This window comes from Brassica napus, unplaced genomic scaffold, assembly GCF_020379485.1.
Source record: "Brassica napus cultivar Da-Ae unplaced genomic scaffold, Da-Ae ScsIHWf_418;HRSCAF=647, whole genome shotgun sequence".
Taxonomy (NCBI): domain Eukaryota; kingdom Viridiplantae; phylum Streptophyta; class Magnoliopsida; order Brassicales; family Brassicaceae; genus Brassica; species Brassica napus.
The window spans coordinates 1356-25916 of NW_026016496.1; the positions used below are offsets into that span (position 1 = coordinate 1356).

Consider the following 24561-nt stretch of genomic DNA (forward strand, 5'->3'; position numbering starts at 1 on the left):
GCATAGAGGTGAAAAAAATTGCAGGAGAGGGAGAAAGATGCATGCAAAGAAAGTAAAGATTGGAGTGCGATTTGATGTAAAGCCTGTGAGGACGTTTCCTTGTGACAGATAAGACGCGTCTATATCCGGTCCGTTCGTTTCTTCTACAGACACTGATGGATGGATGTGAAATGCTTCTTCTTGATTTGATGCATCCATGCTCTTCCTTTTCTTTTACGTGTCTTCTTTGTTCCTTGTAATAAAGTTTTATCTTGAAGATACTAACGCGTATTGAATTATTCGTAACAAGGATCTTATTCATGGTGAAGTTCAGACTGTTTCAGTAGATAAAGATCCAATAATATATTGGCTAGTAACCAAAAATAAAGATTTGGCTGACGTAGAGTCCCCTGAGATTTCCAGCCATGCACGCATTGCATGCTCAAAAGACAAATGTTTTAATTATATTTATCCAAGATTCTAATACATTTTCAGCGATATTAATTGCATGCATATACACACGCATCATATATACATGTATATATTCGTTTTGTGTGGTGTATTGAACACATCAACATCAACTCTATCTGTCACACTAGCTACTGTCCAATATCACATCAGTTGCTTGCACAACAGGAGAAACACAGATCATTTTACAAAAGGACCCTTTTACTATTTCACCTTCCTTTGTCTTTAAACACCGGAAAATCTAGGGTTTTGTTTGCTTTAGAGCTTCTGCCCACAATGGATATGGATGTCTTCAGTGGTTGGGAGAGATCATCAAGATATGAAGATGAAACCATAATGCCACCTGGGTTTAGGTTTCATCCTACTGATGAAGAGCTCATCACTTACTACCTCCTCAAGAAGGTCCTTGACTCCAGTTTCACTTGTGCAGCCATTTCTCAAGTTGATCTCAACAAGTCTGAGCCTTGGGAGCTTCCTGGTAAAGCCCACCTAAACACTACCACACCTATTTTTTTCCTCACTCGCTTTATTATAACATTTCTGCACTACCTGATTAACCCCCATCTCTGGAATCATGTCTTAAATCATCATTATAGGTCTAAAGTTTCAGACTTTACTCTGTTTTCACATAGCTTTAGACTTAAGAGCGACTACTTGAACCTCTAAAGTTTAGACTTTTATCCTGTCATGAACCTTCACAGATGTATAGTAGGAAAATGGTTCACCTTGATTAAGACATTTGTTATAAATCTACGAAAATCTGATAAGAAATCAAACTTATAATAAGCTCAATCTTAGACCAACATGGCATCTTTGTTTCTCTGTTTCAAAACAGAGTCTTACTTGTAACATTTCTGTTTCAATAAAGTTTGGCATTTTTCCTCTTTGCAAAACCTTTGGAGCAGAGAAAGCCACTGACAACTGTTATATTAATCTCATAAGAAATAATTTTTTTTTGATAAGCTCGATCTAGACCTACATAATCATAAGTCTTTGTTGCTCTGTTTTAAAAACAGAGTCTTACTTGAACCATTTCTTTTCGTGTAAAGTTTGACACTTTCCTTTTTTTGAGCAGAGAAAGCAAAACTGGGAGAGAAAGAGTGGTACTTCTTCACACTAAGAGATCGTAAGTACCCAACGGGGCTGAGAACGAACAGGGCAACAGAAGCTGGTTACTGGAAAGCAACGGGTAAAGACAGAGAGATCAAAAGCTCAAAGACAAAGTCGCTTCTCGGGATGAAGAAATCACTCGTCTTTTACAAAGGCAGAGCTCCTAAAGGTGAGAAAAGCGGTTGGGTCATGCACGAGTATCGCCTCGACGGCAAATTCTCTTACCATTACCTTACTTCCTCCGCTAAGGTAACCCATTTCTCTCACATTCACTTCTCTCGTTAACCAAAACGTAACTCTGTTTTTGTGTTTTTATACAGGATGAATGGGTTCTCTCTAAAGTTTGTCTGAAAAGCAGCGTAGTTGTCAGTAGAGAGACAAAGTTGGTCTCTTCTTCTACCGCTTCCGTCGCCGGAGAAGTCTCCTCCGGTGTCAATGCCTCCTCTTCTGCTCCGATCATTGACGCTTTTGCGACGGAGCACGTGTCCTGTTTCTCCAATTCCTCTGCTACAGCTCATGCCGATGCGAGCTTTCCTACGTACCTTCCCGCTCCGCCGCTTGCACTGCCACGTCAGCCTCGACGCATAGCTGGTGATGACGTGGCGTTTGGTCAGTTTATGGATATGGGATCTTTAGGGCAGTTTACGGTCGACGACGCAGCGTTCTTACCGTATCTACCTCCGACGGTTCTTCCTCCTCCTCAGACGTTCGAACTGTACGGTGGCTCGGCCCTGAGTTGCTGGCCGTTTGCTCTGTGATGATCATTGCTATGCTGGTTTAGTCTCGACTCTCACCATTTGTTTGTTGTGTTGTGTTACTTACATGTACGTGTGTTTGTAATATCTCTATGCGTGTTGTAACATGGCTTGTATGTCATTTCCTAGCAGTAGTAGTACTCTCGGAATCGGATCATTTGCTTGTTGCATTATGTTTTGTAATGTCTTTTGCATGACTTCTATATGTTAATTTCCTGTTTGCTTGGTCATTAAAAATTAATCACAGTTAACTTCTTTTTCTTTTCCGTTGAAAATCTTTGATTTTTAAAGGTAGATAGTACGATGGAGAGAAGATAAGAAAAAAACGACATGTGGATGAGTGGTTTCTGAAACCTGAATAATGTATGTTAAAAAAGTGGGTAGATGTTGCCTTTGGAAAAGTCATGTAATAATTTTTATGTATGGGCCTTGGCCCGTTGGATTCAAAAGGTCGCAACAAAAATTGGGATAAGTCCATCGAAAAGGGGTAAAAGGGTAAATTACAGTTTTAGACATCATCTATTTTCTGGATAACACAGGTCGGAGAGCCAATAACTCTACTACTTACGGAGTACGAGAGCAGAGAACTGGTGTTCGGTAGTAGAATAGATCCATGGCGACAATAGTACAGTGTCTTTCTTCCTGTGCGACCCTCAATTCCAAATTCAAATCCCTTTCTCTTAACGGAGCTTCTTCATCATCATCATCATCTCCAACTTCTTCCTTCTCCATTCGTCGTGGTGTCTGCTCCTCCCTTAGCTTCGCTCAGAGCGTTTCTCAATGTGTCGCCTTCTCCTCCGGTAATACCCTTTTTTTGTCAGAATCTTGAATTGATTTCCTAGTAATTCACATTGGTTCGTCCTCTGCAGGGACTATGTGGGTACAGAAGAAGACAGTGAGGCATTCGATTGTGTGCGAGGCTGCTCCCACGAAGAAAGCTGATTCAGCTGCCAAGAGAGCTCGCCAAGCCGAGAAGAGGCGCGTTTACAACAAGTCTAAAAAATCTGAAGCCCGCACACGTATGAAGAAGGTAATCTCATAGTCTCGCGTCACTAAATGTTTTTTCAGACAACACCACAACTGTCTGCAACTGATTTGTCTGCTTTATATGTTTTTGCTTAGATTAAATTCAAATTGCGACATATATTTAACAGGTCTTGGAAGCACTCGATGGGCTCAAGAAGAAAGCAGATGCGGTACCTGACGAGATTGTGACGGTGGAGAAACTAATAGGAGAGGCTTATTCTGCAATAGACAAAGCAGTCAAGGTTAGAGCGCTACACAAGAACACTGGTGCACGTAGGAAGTCTCGGCTGGCTAGGAGGAAAAAGGCTGTTGAGATCCACCACGGTTGGTATGTCCCTGCCACAGCTCAAGCAGCAGAAGCTGCCACCATGGCTGCGTAACAACATGGACAAGAGATAATGGTTTTTTTTTTGTCATGTAAAATTCAATCGCTTTCAGACTCTTATTTGTGTACTTTTGGTTCAAATAAGATCTCAGTTCTTGCCTCTGGCAACATTCCTCTTGACATCATTTCTCGGTAATAACTCAATGCTTCTCCTATTTTCCCCTTTGCGAATAATGCTCATCGCTTTGACATCACACCCAACTCAAATTCTCTTCTGTAAGAACATAACACGGCTTCGGCAAACTCGACGTGCTAATTATACCTACAAAACCACATCAAGGGCCCATGAAACACAGCCAAATCGTCATCTATCCCAAACTCCCTCCAACTCTCGAATACCTTTACGGCTTCATCTACTTTGTATGCAGCAGCGCATCGGTTAAGCAAAACTTCAAACGTCTGTTAACACTATCCCGCACTTATTGAGATTCCGCTCAATCTCTTCAGGTGAGCTTCCACGGTGGTTTTTTTTCATTATTATCACCATCGACAGCAGATTGCTTGTCTTTTTCAGCTGCAAGACAATTAGCTCTGTTCTTTTCGAAGACGCGGACGCAGCGGCTTGCGGCCAAAAACTGAACATCGAAATAAACAAAAGGATGGTGGAAAATTATTCAAGCTGACGCTGCGATTACTTTCGCGAAGGTTTCCGGAACATGATTAATGAAGAAACTGCGATTATTCAAGCTGACGCAGCGTCTTGTAAAAGAACATGATTAATGAAGAAACTGTGAAGCTTGATTCTAGAAACCCAGAAAGTGAAACCCAGAGAGAGTGATGTTGTTCTTTCTTCTTCTTTTTTTCCATTTAGACTGACGTTGCTAGTAGGGTTATATATCTCACATCGGGAATTCTAAGTGAATTCTAAGGGACATTAAGTAATATATAAAGGGTTAGGGACAATCCACTAATCACCAATTGGTTTTAACTTGGAAGCCCATAATTAAACCCGAATCTAATATGGTATCAGAGCTCAAATCCTAAATACCCTAAACTCCTAACTAAAATTAAAATTAACCCTTTCGACCGGGTATAAAGTTCGTGATTAACCCTTCCAACCGGGTATAAAAGTTGTGTTAAACTCGCTCGACCGAGTATAAATGTCCTAAAGTTCCGAGATTTCTGGCCGATAAGAACCATCATCTCGAGTAGGGGTATTAGGATATATGTCCCACATCGGGAATTCTAAGAGACATTAAATAATAATATATAAAGGGTTAGGGTCAATCTACTAATCACAAATTACTTTTAAGTTGGAAGTCCATGATTAAACCTGAATCTAACCGTTGTTCTTATGATTCGGTTTCTCTTAAGGAGAGAGACGGAGAAGACAGGACAGGGATGAGTAAGAGGAGATCAGGCGACGGTACAGAGAGCATTTTGTAGCTGAAATATGATTTTGATTTTATATTTCCCTCCCATCTTGACAACTTCTCTAAGCTTCGAATCTTCGGAAGAAATACGTAAATGTAAAGGAACAATGTTCGGCTCATGCTGATAAACTGAAGATGGGCCTATGTCTGAAGCCCAGGTACTAATGAAGAACGAATTTACAGTAACACATAATTAATTATTGCATGAAAATATAAGACTAAACTAATTATATATACATAAATGGATGATCGAGCAATGTGTAAGTTTGTCTTAGAATCGCAATAATTTTTAGGATAGCCGGATTATTTTTAAATTAAGAGACTGTAACTGAGAATTTTGGTATGTTATTATTTTTAATTCGTCCCCATGCAAAATTAAAAGTTTTTATTAAATTTTATAAAAGGTTTTCATTTTGATTTATAGGTTTGCCTACAAGTTATACATTAAATTATACAAACCGAGTTTAATATATAGACAGGATAAGTGGAAGTTAAACACTGCCATGATAGTCTATTATCCACTTATATCTTAATGGAAAGAACATAAGAAATGATACATTTCATTTTATATTCTTCAGATTTTGCGGCCCGAGAAACCCAATCCACTATCAATGGCATGAGGACATACCTAGCTGTCGTTAATTAAGTCAATTAACTAATTAAATAAAGTTATAATCTTTAATTTTGAGGTACACTTCTCTCTCTGCCGTCAATGTAATTACCGTCTTTTAGGAAACAAAACAGACGGCGGCCCGTTAGAATCTCGGTTAGCCGACGCAGCCACCATTTTCTCTCATTGTCTCCCTTTTAGATATTCTCCACGTGTCTCATTAACCATATGGCACTAGATCTTAAAAAATACTAAAATATTACATGAGAATGCTAGTGAGACACGATGAATTTATTTTGCATTTGGCCGAGGGGCGGCTATAGCCTACATAGCTTAGTTTTTCTTTTATATTTTAATGAAAAAAAACATTCAAACTCAGCGTTGAACTTGAGCATAGTTGAACAAATGTCCAACGCGGCTGCCATTGGCAAATGTACGGTAATGGTCCAAGCACATGTATGCAATACATTGTTCAGTTTTCTTCTTAGCGAATTATTAACTATTTATGTGTCATAGATGCAAGTTTTCCTTTCTTCTTGTATGTTACCACTCTTGTCAAAAACAATCACCAAATGTCACTCACTCCAGCATACAAATAAATTAGATAAGGGCCAAAAAACTCTCTAAGCAAACAAAAAGAAAAACAATGTTACTCTCGGACGAAATATTTTATAATGTGTTGAAGGTTTTTCAAAATGTCTTAAAATTTTAGATATTTTTATTTGAATATTTTCATAATATCTAAAGGATAAATCGCTCAAAAGACCAAAAATTAGTTTTTTTTTACCAAAACACACACCAAAAAGAAAATAGCCAAAAAAAGGTTTTATTAAAGAAGTAAATGACTCTTCTACCTTTACATTAAAATATATAAATACAAATAATATTTAAATAAACAATAAATAAAATAAAAATAAAGTTTAGATTTTTGATAAAATTGTTATTCATTTCCAACTTTTTTGCTTTTTAATAAAAAAAAATATTTTGAAATCTGAAAGTTCCTTTTTTAAAACTTTTTTAAAATTATTATTGTAAATTTTAAATATATTTTTTTAGATCCTTAATCTCAATCCTAAAACGTCACCTCTCAAATCTAAATTTTAAGTATAAATTGGTTAATCCTATAAATATAATTTTCTTTTATTTTTTTATTGAAACATTTTGATCGTTTTTAGTCTTTTGACCTTTGTGTGCTATAATTATGATAAAAAAAAATTATTTATGTCGCCTTAAACAGAGAACATAACTATTGTGCACTTATCTTAGAGAAATTCTCATATCAATGTTTCAAAATCTGTCTTGATTCCATATGTTTCATAGTTAGATCTTTCTAATTTTGTAATTTTCACTAATACATGAAAAGATAGAAATGTGTAATTATATATACTATTCATCAACTAAAATAAAGGATAAGAATGTATAATGTTATCTAAATTAAATTATTTGTATTTAACTACTGTAGTTTACTAGTATATCTACATTTTTTTTAAGTATTTGAGTGTTTACCCTTTGTAAATGTATTTAAATTTGAAGTATATATCTTTAGATTCTTTACTATTTGAATCTGTTTACCACTTTAATTTTTATGTTTGTGTTCTCGCCTACGTTATCAAAATTTTCTTTAATACATGAATATACATCTTTAATATGATTAGGAGCAACAAAAATGAAAACGCTTGGTAGTAAAAAACCAAATTAATAAACGAAGGGTAGATAAAAAAAAACAGGATTCTTCGAAGGAAGAAACAAGCACACGTGGCTAAGGATAAGTGGAGGTTAAAAAGAAAACCATGAAAACCGCTGTTGTTGTAACCGAAGCCGCTAAAACCATCTCTCATGCTCTGACTGTTCAAAACAAAGCGCCCCAAAAGGAGCGTTGCTTTCTCTCTCTCCAGCTTATATAAACCACCATCTTTCCTGTCTCTTCCACCTTCAATTATCACACCACCACTACCACTCTCTCTCCCTCTCTATCCAATTTTTAGTTATGGTTAAGATGGGTTTGAAACCCGACACGGTTCACAGTAACGCCGTGGAGATTCGTTACAGAGGCGTTAGGAAGCGTCCTTGGGGTCGTTACGCTGCTGAGATCCGAGATCCAGGCAAGAAAACCCGTGTCTGGCTTGGAACCTTCGATACCGCCGAGGCGGCGGCGCGTGCATATGATAAGGCGGCGCGTGTTTTTCGTGGTGCCAAGGCCAAGTCTAATTTTCCGAACTTTCTCGAGCTGAGCGAGAACGTTTCCATCGGCGGCGGCGGCGGTTTTGAGCGTAGCCCAAGCCAGACCAGCGCCCTCTATTGCGCTTCCCCTCCGGCGGCAGTTACACCGGCGGCTGCTGATATTGTTCTGCCGCAGCTTGAGCTTAGTCTTGGCGGCAGAGGAGGCGCGTGTTACCAGATCCCGGTGGCGCGTCCTGTGTATTATTTGGACCTTATGGGAATCGGAAACGGAGGTCGTGCTGCTCGGCCTCCGATGTCGTTGGCGTGTAGGTCGCCGGTGATGCATGTTGCGACGAAGATGGCTTGTGGGGGCCAGAGCGATTCTGATTCGTCTTCGGTCGTAGATTTTGATGGTGGGATAGAGAAGAGAGCTCGGCTGTTAGATCTAGACTTAAACTTGCCTCCTCCGTTGGAACAGGCCTGAGCTGTTGGTTGTGTGGTTTCATCGCGAACGCTCATGCGTTTTTGTTTTCTTGTTTTGGAGCTGAGAGAATTCGTTTACTTTTCTTAGTTTTTTCTTCTCTCACACTCTAAAATAAAGATCGATTTTTAAATCGAGATAGAACAAAAATATAATGATAGCTGACATGGATCGTTATGTACATATTATTACGTAACCGCAGATCTGAACTTTTTTTGTGTATGTTTTTTTTTTTGCGACTTGGTTTCACCATGGTTTCACCATGTTGTTCCTATGTAGGTTCTTTTTTGTATTGTTCTTCCAAATTTCAATTAATATTTTGGTAATTTCAGAATTAAGGTGTTCATATTAATATTCAAAATTTAACTATCACTACTAAGTCCTAACTAAACTGGCGGTGTTGTGAATAAAGAGGAGAATTTGAGTGTATTATTAGGTCGACCAAGTGGTTTTTTTATATACATATGGTAATGATGGTCTAAGTACTGGATCGACATGAGATAGTACTTATACTTAATCAGATAATGACTAGCAATACGTAAGATAAACACCAACTATAATATAAATAAACACAAGAGTAGATAGGTGCCAGTATGATCCTGCGGATGGACTTGGCCCGTCTTGCTACCCGGACTGATAAATGGGTCGATCACTAAATGGTTTATAACACTCCCCCTTGATCGACACATCCGGTCAAGGTTCATTCATGCTTTGGATGTTGCCTTATTAAAATCTCTCTTGACAAACCCAAAACCCAATGTGGTAAAAGGGAAAACAAGACAGGAAAAAGAGTACAACACATGAACTCCCCCTGATGAATGCATCACCGAAGATCCTTCAGTCGACGCATGCCTATCTTCCATATGAGCTTTTGAACGTTGAGGTTGGTAGTGACTTGGTGAAGAGGTCGGCTGAATTCTCACTCGAACGGACTTGCAATACTTGGACCTCTCCTGCCTTCTGAAGCTCGTGTGTAAAGAAGAACTTAGGAAGAATATGTTTCGTCCTATCTCTTTAATGTATCCATCCTTAAGCTGTGCGATGCATGCTGTGTTATCCTCGTATAGGATGGTCGGTGGATCCTTTCCTTTGATCATACCACAAGTGGTACGAATATGCTGTGTCATGGATCTCATCCGTACACTCTCACGGCTGGCTTCATGCATGGCTAATATTTCTGCGTGGTTAGAGGATGTGGCTGCCATGGTCTGCTTCATGGACCGCCAGGATATAGCTGTCCCACCGTGTGTAAAAACATAACCAGTCTGAGATCTAGCATAATGTGGATCAGAGAGATAACCTGCATCAGCAAAACCCACTAAATCTTCCTTAGATTTGTCAGTAAACATAAGACCCAAGTCTTTCGTTCCTTGTAGGTAACGAAGTATATGTTTAATCCCGTTCCAGTGCCTTTGGGTCGGACAGGAGCTGAACCTAGAAAGTAAGTTCACAGCAAAGCTGATGTCTGGTCGTGTGTGGCCAGCTAAATACATCAGAGCTCCTATGGCACTGAGATAAGGCACTTCGGGACCAAGGACTTCCTCATTTTTCTTCTTCGGACCAAATGGGTCAGTGTCCGGACCAAGACTTCTCACGACCATGGGGCTAGTCAATGGGTGAGACTGGTCCATATTAAATCTTTTGAGTACTTTTTCTGTATATGCCTTTTGATGCACAAGAATTCCATCTTTCATATACTCAAGTTGCAATCCCAAACAAAACTTTGTTTTTCCAAGATCTTTCATCTCGAATTCTTTCTTGAGATATTCAACAGTTTGGGAAATTTCTCCAGAGGTTCCTAGGATATTTAAATCATCTACATATACTGCAATGATTACAAAACCCTTATTGAACTTCTTTATGAATATGCATGGGCAGATCTGGTCGTTTTTGTATCCTTCTTTCAGGAGATATTCGGACAGTCTATTGTACCACATTCGACCTGATTGCTTTAATCCATAAAGAGACTTGTTCAATCTGATACAATGTTGTTCTCGAGAACTCTCTTTGTTTTTCAATTCAATACCATCTGGAATTTTCATGTATATCTCATTATCCAGTGGACCATATAAGTAGGCAGTTACAACATCCATTAACCGCATATCAAGACCTTCTCTTACAGCCAGACTTATTAGAAATCTTAAGGTCGTAGCATCCACCACAGGGGAATAAGTTTCCTCATAATCTATTCCTGGTCTTTGTGAGAATCCTTGTGCAACAAGTCGTGCTTTTTATCTCACAACTTCTCCTTTCTCATTTTTTTTCTCACAAAAACCCATTTGTATCCCACTGGTTTTATGTTGTGAGGTGTCCGGATGATCTGTCCAAACACTCCTCTCTTTTTCAGTGATTCTAACTCCACATTAATGGCTTCTTTCCATTTCAACCAATCTGGTCCTTATTATCCATCAATTCGACTGCTACATTATAAGCAAATATATCATTCATGTCGACATGTTTTCTGTTCCATTTCCTTCCAGACATGACATAATTTATTGAGATCTCATTATTGTCAGGAACTTCATTACCTTGATTCTTAGCGTCCCAAGTATCTTTTGGTGGTACATGAGTTTCCTTTTCCATGTCTAGAGTTTCCACTTTGTCGGATTTCTTTGCACTCTTTCTTTTCCGAACTTCTTTGTCTTTGGAACCTACTGGTCTACCACGTTTCAATTGTGGTTTAGACGTAGTAGCAGCCTGATTATGTCCATCACGGACATCAAGTCTTATTGGTGCATTTGCAGCTGGTATGTATGACTTGGTTACTCTATTTGGGTCAGCAAAGGAATCTGGCAATCTGTTAGCTAGCTCTTGAAGATGTATAATCTCCGGACTTCTAGATCACAATCTCTAGTCCGAGGATCCTGCCATGTTAAGGATGTTTGATTCCATTTTATATCATGTACCAGCTTACCATAATCTCCCCCTAATGCTGGATACTGGGATTCATCAAAATGACAATCCGCGAACCTGGCCTTAAACAAATCACCTGTTGTTGGCTCTAGGTACTTAATAATAGAAGGGGAATCGTATCCAACATATACTCCCATCCTCCTCTGAGGTCCCATCTTTGTTCTCTGTGGTGGTGCTATAGGCACTTGGACGGCACATCCAAAAACTCTTAGATGGGATATATCTGGCTCATGACCCGTTAGTAGTTGGGATGGCGAGTATTTGTGCTCACTAGATGGCCTGATGCGAATTAGCTCAGCTGCATGTAGTACTGCATGTCCCCAAGCTGATACTGGGAGTTTGGTATTCATTAAGAGTGGCCGGGCAATCAGCTGGATCCGTTTTATAAAGGATTCAGCCAGGCCATTCTGAGTATGGACATGTGCTACAGAATGCTCCACACTTACCCCCATGGACATACAATAGTCATTAAAAGCTTGGGAAGTGAATTCACTTGCATTGTCTATACGTATAGTCTTTAATGGAAAATCTGGAAAATGTGCTCTCAGTCTTATTATCTGAGCCATCAATCTTGCAAGTGCTAGATTACGAGTTGATAGGAGACAAACATGTGACCATCTTGTGGATGCGTCAATCAGGACCATAAAATATCTAAATGTCCCATAGGGTGGGTGTATTGGTCCACAAATATCAACTTGTTTTCTTTCTAGGAAATTTGTCACTTCCTTATTCACTTTGGTACGTGATGGCTTAGTAATTAGTTTCCCTTGTGAGCATGCTTCACATGTGATATTTTTAGGGATAACTCTTTTTGTTTTCAAACTGTGACCATTTGAATTTGATATGAGTTTTCGCATCATGTTCGAACCGGGGTGTCCCAGCCGATTGTGCCAAAGAGTGAATTCCACAGGTATAGTCTCAAAGACTTTCTTATTGCCTTGGGTGATTTTATAAATCTGTAGGAATTCTTTACTTCCTTCACCCATTGTTTCGATGTGAAAACCATTCAGTCTTATGTCTTTAAAGCTCAATAGACTTCTGTTTGAGCTAGTTCTGTTTGAGCTAGGTGAGTACAAAGCATCTTCAATCTCAAGATGTGTACCTTTTGGCAATAAGATATTGGCGTGGCCATAGCCTTCAATTAAGCTAGCCGTGCCAGCTATAGTGGTGATGTTAGCTACCTTATGTGTGAGATGTATGAAAAATCGTTTGTCTCTCAAAATGGTGTGGCTGGTGCCACTGTCTACCACGATTGTATCCATTCCACTTTTCATTCTTCAAAAACAATAATCATAAAGTTAATGAACAATAATAAAATTTTCAGAGATGGTATCTTTAATAATTCTTAGGCATATGAGAAATGAAAAAAAAAATTATTCATTCATAAGGAAAGTTAAATCCAAAGCAAAACACTGATAAACAATCTTAAAGAACACCAAATCCAGGGGAAAACAATAAAAAAAAACAATATATGGAATTTTAATTCCTTATTTCATTATGTCTGAAGTTTCAAACCCCATGTGATCAACTTTGTCTGACTCGTGCTGGTGATCCTGGACGTCTTCCAAGTCATCATCATCATCATCATCATCATATCCCGGGTCTCGAACCATGTTAGCTTCCGGGTTTCTTTTTAAGCTCTCCATGTAAAGCTCACACAAATGCTTAGGAGTTCGGCAATTCTTTGCCCAATGATTACCCATACCACATCTGTGGCATCGATCAGCTTTGATCTGTGGTTTAAAAGACACACTACGGCCTCGGCCACGACCACAGCTAAAGCCGGGTGTGGTACCGCGACCACGTCCTCGCCCGTGTGCTTTAAAAGAACACGACCTCGTCCTTGACTTCTTCCACGGTTTGGACCAGGATGGTCATTGTGTTGGACAAGGTTACTCTCTTTCTTTGGCTCTATAGCCAGCTTAGAGATGTCGGGTAATGGAGCTGTACCAGGAGGTCTCATCTCACTGTTTTTCAATAACAGTTCGTTGTTAGCTTCAGCCAACAAGAGACATTCTATCAACTCAGTATATGTGGCGAAATTCCTCTCTTTGTACTGCTGTTGCAATACCATGTTGGTTTGAGGAAACGTGGAGAGAGTTTTATTAAGCATCTCTTCCTCGGTTACTTTTTCACCACATAACCTTAACAAGGACACAATTCTGAACAGGACTGAGTTGTACTCGTCTACTGATTTGTAGTCCAAGAACCTTATGTGTTTCCAATCATATTGAGCCTTTGGAAGCAACACTGTTTTCTGGTGGTCATATCTTCGCTGTAAAGCGATCCAAAGGTCATATGGATTTTCCATGGTCATGTACTGAGTTTTCAAGTTCTCTTGGAAATGGTGGCGCATCATGTAGATAGCTCTATTCTTGTCTTTGTCACTGGAATTGTTGTCTTCGGTGATTGTGTCACCAAGATCTTTTGATCGCAGCATGATCTTTGCATCAAGCGCCCATTCCAGGTAGTTGTCACCATTGCTTTTCAAAGCACTGAAATCAAGATTCGCAATTTTTGACATCTGAAAAATATTTATAGTTTATCCCCATTAGTAAGAAAATAATCGGATCATTCACATACTCTTTCAGTCGGGTCAAGCAATGCAAGTAAATAACAATATTTTTTTCAATGATCCAAACGATTTCATGTATATGCAGGAAGGTAAAGTTAAACCTATACATCTAGGATAAAGTTAAATCCATTGCATGAAATCTGATCAGTTTTATCAATTTTCGACATGAAAGTAAACTAATCAGTGTGAATGATCTATCCTAATCATATGATTTCATCTGATATGCAGGAAGGTAAAGTTAAACCTATACAAAATCGAGATAAATTTAAATCCATGCATGAAATCAGATTAGTATACATTTTCAAAAAAAATGCAATCATTTCTTACTTTTATTTGTTTTCGATATTTATCAGATTAAATATAATGATTTGATAATGCTAGTATATCAGTAATAATCCAAAATTTATTTATTTTCAGATAAATACTAGCAATTCCTATTCCTAGTAGGATTAGGAAAAAAAATAAATCGATATTTTCTGATAAATGCTGAAAATCCTATTTTTTTATTTAAGATAAAGATATAAGAATTTTTAAAAAATAGGAAAATCGAATTAAAATATATAATATATTGTTTTCAGTCGGATTTATAAAAAAAATCGGATTTATCTTTAAAAATTTCAGATTTATCTATAAGAAAAATCGGATTTATCTTAAAAATATTAAAAAAAATTCTTTCAAATTTGAGACAGGTTCTAGTCGATTTCAACATATCAGAGAAAGACTTTAAACATTCAAGAACAAGTTTCTAATGCAAGCAAACAATCAGATTAAGTTGATGCAGCAGTAGGATATGTAAAAAAAAATTGGTGTAATTGTCAACCTAAAAGGTTCTAGCAATTAACTCACATCAGGAGAATTAAAAAAAATCAAACAAGCTTAAACAGAGTGAAACAAGACGAGATTTAAGCTTTGAAAATAGATTAGGGTTTTAGATTTTATTATGCAAAAACATACGGCTAGATGTAGCTGTATGTATGCGGCTGAGGGTTTAAATCCTTTTTGGTTTCGTTTTGAGTTTTCTGAAGATACCTGAACCTTTTGTGATGAGTTGAACGGTCTGTGAGGAGAGAGAGCTGCTGCTGGTTGCTAACAGAGAGAAAAGGAGGCGACTGGAAGAGCTTTAGGAGTCGCTGGAAAATAACAAGAGATCGTTTGGTTTCTGATTTATGGGTGGTGGATTTTTGGTAGGGTTTAGAGACAAGGTCGTGCTGATAATGTGTTGTGAATGAAGAGGGGAACTTGTGTGTATTATTAGGTCGACCAACTTGTCTTTATATACATATGGTAATGACGGTCTAAATACTGGATCGACATGAGATCGTACTTATCCTTAACTAGATAATGACTAGCAATACGTAAGATAAACACCAACTATAATGTAGATAAACACAAGAGTAGATAGGCGCCAATATGATCATGCGGATGGGTTTGGTCCGTCTTGCTACACAGGCTGATAAATGGATCGATCAACTAAATGATTTATAACGGGCGGCATCTTTTATTGGCCTTGTCGGTAATTGAAAGACTAAAATGTGTTCTTATTTTGGCAAAAATAATGGTAGTTGAACTACAAGTCTATAACGGAAGAAAAAGTACTATAACAGATGGAGATAAAAAGCGATAATTATTGTTAGTATTGAAAAGATAAGCAGGGTAACGTCGGCAAGTCCAACTTTACAGCAGTCACGCAGCCGGCGTGTGAGCCCTCCTTTTTCTCTGCGATTGTATGTTTGAAAAGTCTTCGCGCTTCCGTCACTAAGTAGGGTCTACATACAAAGTACATACAGACTCGTTTTTCTTCTCTTTCTAGAGGACTTCGGCATTTGAGTTCTGAAAGGAGAAGTAATTAACACTCCCGACAGAGTGAACCTATATTTTCCATTTGATAGATTCTGCTTTTTAAAAGATAAGTTTTATGGGTCTTCAAAAAAAGAGAAAAGTTCAATGCTACAAAAAGATATAAGATTTGAGATATTTATATTTTCCCAAATTAAAACAAGATCTCTGTTTGAGTGAAAAATTATTATAAAAAACAACTAGTACTCTGTTAACAATACCTCCTCAGTATTATATTTAATTGGTAATATAAATATACCCAACATCATTGAACTAGTTGAGTGGATTCCGAGTTGAATTGGACTAACACAACATCATTGTTAAACCGGTTAAACCAATCGTGTAATTTCCTAGATAATGACGGTGGACTATATTTGAGTGCGAGTGTTGAGAAGTTGATTCAAAACCAAGACGATTTGAGTTGCTGGTTTGCGGTTAACCGGGTTATTAGTGAAAAGGTTAAACCAACATCAAGATAGAGACTCCACGTCAGAAGGAGGGTTTGAGTATAGATAAGAAGCTCAAACGAGTCTCGAGTTAGTTGTTGTTGTTAACATCTTTCTTGTTGAGCTGAGCGATTACACTTGTTAAGCTCAAGAGATTGTAACACCAGTGATCATAGTGAATTGCCAGGATCTTCTGGCACCAGACGTAGGTCGTAGCTCATTCCGAGCTCCCGAACTGGTTAAATCGTGTGTGTCTCGTGTATTCTTCTTCTTTATTTTCTCTTTTGCAAACGAGAGATTGTAAGGGATTGAGAGTTTCGATCAGAGACGATAACGTTCGATTATAATCAAGACTGATCAATTCGCAGAGTTGAGAGTTCAACAATTGGTATCAGAGCATGCAGGTTGACATGGCGAAGACGCGAATTGAAGTCGAGCGATTCGACGGATCTGGGGATTTCATGTTGTGGAAGATTAGGATGCTTGCGCACCTAGGTTACCTGGGACTGAAGGAGATCTTGAAAGATGACAAACTTCTGAAGGATCCACCTAAGATCGAGAAGAAAGAAGATGTTGATCCAGTGATCACAGAATCTCCCAAGGAGAGCTCTGCGATTCAAGATCCGGAGAAGATAGTGAAATCTAAGAAAGCGATGAATATAATCGTGCTGAATGTTGGCGACCATGTGCTAAGAAAGATTAGTCACTGCACCACCGCATCGGCTATGTGGACGTTACTCGAGAAGCTGTATATGTCAAAGTCTCTCCCGAGCCGATATTTCTTGCAGTTGAAGTTTTACAATTTCAAGATGGTGGATTCAGTTTCGATTGACGCAAATATTGACGAATTCTTGAAGCTTGTATCTGATCTGAGTAGTGTTGGAGTCACTGTGACAGATGAAGTGCAGGCGATCTTACTACTATGCTCTCTTCCATCTCGATACAATCAGCTGAAGGAGACTCTGAAGTACGCAAAAGACACTATCACACTGGATGCAGTGATTGCTGCAGCCCGTGATAAGGAGAGAGAACTCAAAGATGGTGGTTGGAATGGTAAAGAGACGGGTGAAGGATTGGTCATGAAAGATCATCATCAAGGGAGAGGCAGGACTGAATGGAGAGGAGACTCCAAGAAGAATGGTCGGAGCAGGTCAAATTCGAAGTCGCGAATGGTGTGCTGGTACTGCAAGAAAAAAGGACACATGAGGAAAGATTGTTACTCTCGCAAGAAGAAGTTTGATAGAGAAGACCAAGGTGAAGCTGCTGTCATAGTGGAGAAGCTGCAGTATTCCGACGCCTTGGTTGTGTCTGACTTGAATCCGAGAGATAACTGGGTGATTGACTCTGGATGTACTTATCATATGACGTCCAGGAGGGACTGGTTTGATACATTCAATGAGCTTGATGGGAACCAGATCTTACTTGGAGATAATCACACCGTGGAAGCTAAAGGTATTGGTTAGGTGAGAGTCAACACTCATGGCGGCTCAGTGACGGTGATGCATAACGTTCGTTATGTACCAAACTTGAGGAGAAACTTGATTTCCACTGGAACCTTGGACAAGTTGGGGTTTAAGCACAGTGGTATAGATGGTAAGGTGACGTTTCACAAGAATGGAAGACTGGGTATGAGAGGTATTTTGAAACAGGGTTTGTATATCCTGGATGGAGAGGCGGTTGTTGAGGAGGCTCATCAAGCGCAGGCAAGCGATCAGGGATCTAGCTTGTGGCGCAACCGGCTTGGTCACATCAGTGAGAAGAACCTCAAGATTCTGGTCAGTAAGGGCATTCTTGATCAAAAAGAAGTTGGTGCTCAAGTTTTCTGCGAAAGCTGTGTCATGGGAAAGGCTAAGAAGGTCAGTTTCTCAGTCGGAAAGCATGATACAGAGAAGGTTCTTGGCTATGTTCATGCTGACTTGTGGGGTTCACCAAACGTGCATCCGTCGATCTCAAAGTGTCAGTATTTCCTGTCGATAATTGATGACTGCTCGCATAAGGTGTGGCTCTATTTCTTGAAGACCAAAGATGAAGCTTTCGGGAAGTTCTGTGAATGGAAAGTATTAGTTGAGAATCAGTCTGGACAGAAAGTGAAGTGTCTCAGAACTGATAACGGGCTTGAGTTTTGCAATGCTCAGTTTGACTCATTCTGTAACAAGAGTGGGATTATAAGGCATAGGACGTGCACTTATACGCCGCAGCAGAACGGCGTCGCTGAGTGTATGAATCGCACTGTCATGGAGAAAGTGAGATGTATGTTAAGTCAATCTGGTCTGGGTGAAAGGTTCTGGGCAGAAGCGGCTGCTACTGCATCTTATTTGATTAACATAACTCCATCGTCGGCTATCGACAACAACATTCCAGAAGAGGTTTGGTTAAACAAGAAGCCGGGATATAAACACTTGAGAACTTTTGGGTCTGTTGTGTATGTTCACGCGGATCAAGGGAAGTTGAAACCGAGAGCTTTGAAGGGTGTTTTCGTTGGTTACCCTCCAGGGGTCAAGAGCTACAAGGTTTGGTTGATTGATCAGAAGCAGTGTGTGATTAGTAGGAATGTGCAGTTTCAGGAACAGACAATGTTCAAAGATATTGATAAGCAGACTCCGAAGGTTGTACGTCCGTCAGGAGCGAAGGCAAGCACTCAAGTTGAGTTGGTACTCGATAAAGGAAATGGAAAGATGGTAGCTGAAGAAAGATCAGTTGATGAAGATAACGAGGCTTCAACGAGTAGTGGAGCAGGTGGAGTCAGAGACAAAACAAAGGAGAGTGGGTCTGACTCTGAAAAAGGGGAGGAAGGAACTGAGAGGGAGGAAGAACGCAATGATCTAGCTAATTATCAACTAGCTAGAGACAGAAAGAGACGAGTAATTGTGCCTCCGATTCGATATAAAGAAGCTATTCCACCAGATCATTTGACGGACGACTCTGAAGTGGCGTTTGCACTGGCTGTATTTGAAGAAATGGAGGTAGAAGAACCGAAAGACTACTACGAAGCAATGAGGAGTGCAGATAAGGATAAGTGGAATGATGCCGCAGTCGATGAGATGACCTCGTTGGAAAAGAATGAGACATGGGACATTGTGGACAGACCGAAAGACATAAAAGTGATTGGTTGCCGTTGGTTGTTCAAGATAAAACCTGGGGTCCCAGGTGGAGAGCCAAAGAGATATAAGGGCAGAGTCGTTGCGAAAGGTTATTCACAGCGAGAAGGGATAGACTATCAGGAAGTGTTCTCACCAGTGGTGAGACATGTGTCTATCCGGATCATGTTGTCTTTAGTAGTTCATGAGAATCTCGAGCTGGAGCAGATGGACGTGAAGACAGCCTTCCTCCATGGGAAGTTGGATGAAGAAATCTTCATGGAGCAGCCTGAGGGTTTTGAAGAAGGTGGAGATGATAAAGTCTGTCTCTTGAAGAAGTCGCTATATGGCTTAAAGCAGTCCCCACGACAGTGGAACAAGCGATTTGATAAATTCTTGAGAGAAGAGAATTTCAAGAGAAGTGTTCAAGACCAGTGTGTTTACATAAAGGAGGTTACAAAGAAGAGGTTCGTGTATCTCCTGTTATATGTGGACGACATGTTGCTTGCGGCTAAGGATATGAGTGAGATCACTAAGCTGAAGAAGTTGCTGGGCTCTGAGTTTGAAATGAAGGACTTGGGAAGTGCAAGGAGAATCCTAGGGATTGATATTTTCAGAGATAGAGGGGAAGGTATTCTTAAATTGTCTCAGTCAGATTATTTGCTTAAGGTGTTGAAGAAGTTCAACATGAGTGATTGCAGAAGCTCGAATACTCCAGTTGGTGCTCATTTCAAACTTGCTGCAATAGAAGAGGAGTCTGAGATGTTGAATCCTGAAGTAGTACCATACTCGAGTGCAGTTGGGAGTGTAATGTACGCAATGGTAGGAAGCAGACCTGATCTTGCGTATGGAGTTGGTTTGGTCAGCAGGTACATGAGTAGACCGGGAGAAATACACTGGGAAGCTGTGAAATGGCTCTTGCGATACATCAAGGATACGTCAAAGACGTGTATTACGTACAAGAAGAACAAGGAGCTTGATGTGGAAGGGTTCAGTGACTCTGATTGTGCTGCTGATCGAGACCGAAGCAGGTCAATAACATGGTATGTGTTTCAAGTTAGAGGCAATACTGTGAGTTGGAGGTCGTGCTTACAGCCAATAGTAGCTCTGTCAACTACTGAAGCTGAATATATTGCTTTGACTGAAGCAGTGAAACAAGGCATCTGGATTAGAGGGATGCTGGAGGAATTGGGTTATGAACAGAAGAAGTTTGCAGTGTGGTGTGACTCTCAAAGTGCGATATGTTTGTCTTAGAATAAGGTATATCATGAGAGGACCAAACATTTTTCGTCGAAGTATCATTTCATCAGGGATTGGGTTGAGTCTGGTGAAGTTGAAGTGTTGAAGATTCCAAGTTCGAGAAACCCAGCAGACATGTTGACTAAGGTGATTCCAGTGATTAAGTTCAACGAGGCCCTGAGGCTGTTGAACGTCACAGAAGCTTGAAAGACTTCTGTGATTGCCAGTGTAAGGATTCGCAGTGCAATTGCTATGATGTGATCTTGGTTGTTGACTCAAGGTGGAGTTTGTTGAGAAGTTGATTCAAAACCAAGACGATTTGAGTTGCTGGTTTGCGGTTAACCGGGTTATTAGTGAAAAGGTTAAACCAACATCAAGATAAAGACTCCACGTCAGAAGGAGGGTTTGAGTATAGATAAGAAGCTCAAACGAGTCTCGAGTTAATTGTTGTTGTTAACATCTTTCTTGTTGAGCTGAGCGATTACACTTGTTAAGCTCAAGAGATTGTAACACCAGTGATCATAGTGAATTGCCAGGATCTTCTGGCACCAGACGTAGGCCGTAGCTCATTCCGAGCTCCCGAACTGGTTAAATCGTGTGTGTCTCGTGTATTCTTCTTCTTTATTTTCTCTTTTGCAAACGAGAGATTGTGAGGGATTGAGAGTTCGATCAGAGACGATAACGTTCGATTATAATCAAGACTGATCGATTCGCAGAGTTGAGAGTTCAACAGCGAGCGTAAACAATTTGTTATCGTGAGAGAGTAATGATGGTGCGATGAGTTGAAAAATATAGGAAATGATGTTTGGTGTAACTATGAATATGTAATGATGTTAGCAAGGAAAGAGTAGTTGTTGTTGTCTGTTTGAGTCAAAACGACGACGTGTGAAAGGGTGAGAGAAAGCAGTTTCATAATGAGAGGCAGAGAACAGATAGAGGTTTGATTGGATTCTTGTCTCCAACTCCGCAATCAAAAGGGCAATGAACTTTCCCTTCGTTCACATCCAACTGTTAGATTCTATTTTTCCACGTGGATGGATCTCAAATATTTCAGATTACTAATTAATTACACAAAAAATAAATAGAGGGAGGCGGCACCGACGGCCAAGCATCCAAATTATTAACGGTGGTGCCCACATTTCCTCTTTTTTTCTTTATGGGTATATTAAATTATTAATGAAAATAATAGTAGAAAAAAGTACTTAATTTCAAAGTCATCGTCCTCTCGGAAGTAACGGCGAGCAAAAGAAAATACGTCTAACTATTTCCAAATCTTTCCTCAACCACTTAGTTGTGTAATTAATTAGTAATCTGAAATATTTGAGATCCATCCACGTGGAAAAATACAAATAGAGTCATTTTTATTGTACAAACAATTTCATGCCAAAAAGCTTTGAAAGTTAAAATTTTCAGATTTTTATAAACGATGGCTTGACTTGTTTCCTTGCATACAAAACAAATTCCTTCCTTTACCAAAAAGCAGAAACTTAAACATATCGTGAATGTAAATAAGATATGCTGATATTCGTACAACCGGTCAAGCATCCGGTATGACTTGTTAATGTATTTTACAAGTGATAACCAATATGGTTACTGAATGTAGATTAAAGCGTGTGGTGAGCATCTGACGCGTGTGAAATGGGCATGGGATGTAAATTCCGTGTTGCCGAGGTTTATGTCGGAATTATGGGTTGTCTTCACGTGCATGGTGCATCTCCACCGTCCACTAAAGTTTGATGCTCGTTGTCTTTTTTATTATTGTTTTATTACCTATCCATTTGTTTACGTGAACGACTCCGTAAGTTGAGGTATTTTCATTTTGGCCCCTCATCTCCATTTTTTCCAATTTAAAAGATAGATTAGATCATAATAATAATAATAATAATATTTATTCTGGTTACTAAAAGAGTTCGCCGTTGATTAAAAAGGAGTACGTACTACGCAGTACGTATTAAGCGATGGTATTATGACATACTATTAGAAATCATACTAATACTATGGTTGGTTGCAGATACGCCGATCAGGATCACATCGTCGTTTAAAAGCACTAGAATCAACGCGTAGTAAAATAGTGTTAGTGTGAATCAATATATACTATTAAAAGGTTGAGTCCAATATATATTTCTTTTATTTAAGGTTTAGTTATTATTCTCTTTATATATCCCTATCCAGTTTTATTTATAACTTCCATTTGATTCTCCTAATTTTCGGATCCACTTGAGTCCAAGTCAACGGTTTCATACAATAATCAATATAAGTAATGAAATTAAACATGTTTGACAACAATATAATTGACATCAATTTTTTCACCGTATAACCTACCTCGATTCTATTCCTAACACCTACATCTTTTATAAGTAAAATTAATTCAAAAGTTTTAATAGGTTTAGATTGATACAAACAGGTTGATATATATTAAATAGGTTGATTTATTTTATTGTCAGTTATATTTGATATATATACTCTAAAAGATTAAATGGACTAATTTAGATACTTAATCATTTTAAGGATATTTTAGTATATGAGAACTGTTTTAATACTAATAATTTTTAAAAATATTATACACAAACATATAATTTTTTTAAACATATAAAAAAATGTTACATATTTGTGACAAAAAATGTTACATATTTACAGAAAAATAAATAAATTATAAAGTAACATTATACCTGCCGGTGAAGATCTAGAATAAACAAATATAATTACAAAAAAAAAGCATACAGACATATAATTATAAAGAATATAGAGTATGTCTGATCAACTTCTTAGTTGCTATTATTTTATAAAATATTTTTCGATTAAAAATTATACACAAATATGATTACAAAAAATAACATAAATATGATAAAAAAAAATATATATGAAAGTTAAATTTCTAAAAAAAAAATAAAAACAAAAAGTATATTCGCTCTTTGTTTGATTTGAAAGACACGTGTGAAACAAAATTAACTGCGGCGGCCGCTTTTGCTCAGATGGGACCTACACGCTTCATATCAAGGTCATCTAGAATCTCAATCTCAACCAACCAAATTTTGTCCCTCCCTTGTGCAAATTCGGCCATTTACACCACATATACTATCTATATTGCAGATAGTATTTGTGTTCAAAAAAAAAAAAACTATCTATATTGCTTATTCATTCCCTTTTTTTTTTTTTTTTTTTTTTTTAGCAGGAGGTTCAAAGACGATCTGTAATCCGCACGTGGTTTCTATTTGCCCAAAGGTCCGTAATCCGCACGTGGTTTCTGATTGCCAACCATCTATAATCCTCCTGGTCCGGAACCAACCGACACTAATACCCATTATCCAAAGACCCGGCACCAACGCCGCGTTAACTTTAAACTTGGGGAGGACGTAAAGCGTTCCGTGGCCACAGGGGATATCGAACTCGGGTCCGTATCGGTTGTGGTAACTATCTCAGAACCACTAGCCCACCACCTCGTGATTTCCCTTTTCTTTTGATATTTTACGACTGCAGATCCCATGATTTATTATTTTCACAAGTAACCCACCTACTTATGAAACGCTAAATTAAATTAAGACCTCCCAGATTATTTATTACAGATCCAACGAGTACAGTTTCCAGTCTACATAGTTCAAACGTATCGGGTTTCGTTAATTAGATTTTGGAGAAGTTATTTTCTTAGCTAGTGGAGTAGTTTTTTTGTTTGATATTTCATTAAATTTAAATAGTTTTTTAGTACTAAAGTACAACATACGTAAAACAAAAAGAAATTCAGTTTCATGGTATTTTATTAAATTTACGTGTTTATAATAATATATTTTAACGATAGAACCGTAACCATCCGAGAGCTTCGTAACATTTGCACCACAAATATTAGTCCTGAAATGTAGGGGTTCTCGCATGAAGGAGAATTATAACTTAAGGGAGTTTTTGTAAAAAAGTTTCACCCAATGCGGAGCTGCCACGGCAGTTGCTTCACCTGGACACATGTTACCAACGTGGGGACAGGTGGTGCTGTGAAAATGTCATAGCGTGATAGTGCAGACGCGCGTGAAGAAGGTCCTTGTCTGGTTCAAATGCTATGTAGGCGCGTCGGGCACGTGTTCAAGTTATGCTTTAGTACTACAAAACACCTTATTGAAACTCTGCGAACCAAACAAAGAC

The 24561-nt window shown here is 38.7% G+C and overlaps 4 protein-coding genes across 4 annotated transcripts; 3 read left to right on the plus strand and 1 right to left on the minus strand.

Annotated features, from left to right (window-relative positions):
- The first annotated feature begins 620 nt into the window (after positions 1-620).
- Positions 621-2578, plus strand: LOC125603864 (protein CUP-SHAPED COTYLEDON 1-like). The gene is made up of 3 exons (XM_048774598.1): positions 621-925; positions 1523-1806; positions 1878-2578. Exons 1-3 carry the CDS (start codon positions 724-726, stop codon positions 2313-2315), a joined length of 924 nt encoding a protein of 307 aa, XP_048630555.1. The 5' UTR covers positions 621-723; the 3' UTR covers positions 2316-2578.
- A 232-nt stretch (positions 2579-2810) lies between these two features.
- LOC125603865 (30S ribosomal protein S20, chloroplastic-like) lies at positions 2811-3843 on the plus strand. Its single transcript, XM_048774599.1, has 3 exons — positions 2811-3112; positions 3182-3342; positions 3467-3843. Exons 1-3 carry the CDS (start codon positions 2926-2928, stop codon positions 3716-3718), a joined length of 600 nt encoding a protein of 199 aa, XP_048630556.1. The 5' UTR covers positions 2811-2925; the 3' UTR covers positions 3719-3843.
- Positions 3844-7317: 3474 nt separating this feature from the next.
- LOC125603867 (ethylene-responsive transcription factor 4-like) lies at positions 7318-8569 on the plus strand. Its single transcript, XM_048774601.1, has one exon. It carries the CDS (start codon positions 7694-7696, stop codon positions 8348-8350), a length of 657 nt encoding a protein of 218 aa, XP_048630558.1. The 5' UTR covers positions 7318-7693; the 3' UTR covers positions 8351-8569.
- Positions 8570-12747: 4178 nt separating this feature from the next.
- On the minus strand, positions 12748-13784 carry LOC125603866. Its single transcript, XM_048774600.1, has 2 exons — positions 12966-13784; positions 12748-12924 (listed from the first exon to the last, which is right to left on the minus strand). The coding sequence occupies exons 1-2, from the start codon at positions 13782-13784 to the stop codon at positions 12748-12750; spliced, it is 996 nt and encodes a 331-aa protein (XP_048630557.1).
- Positions 13785-24561: the final 10777 nt, after the last annotated feature.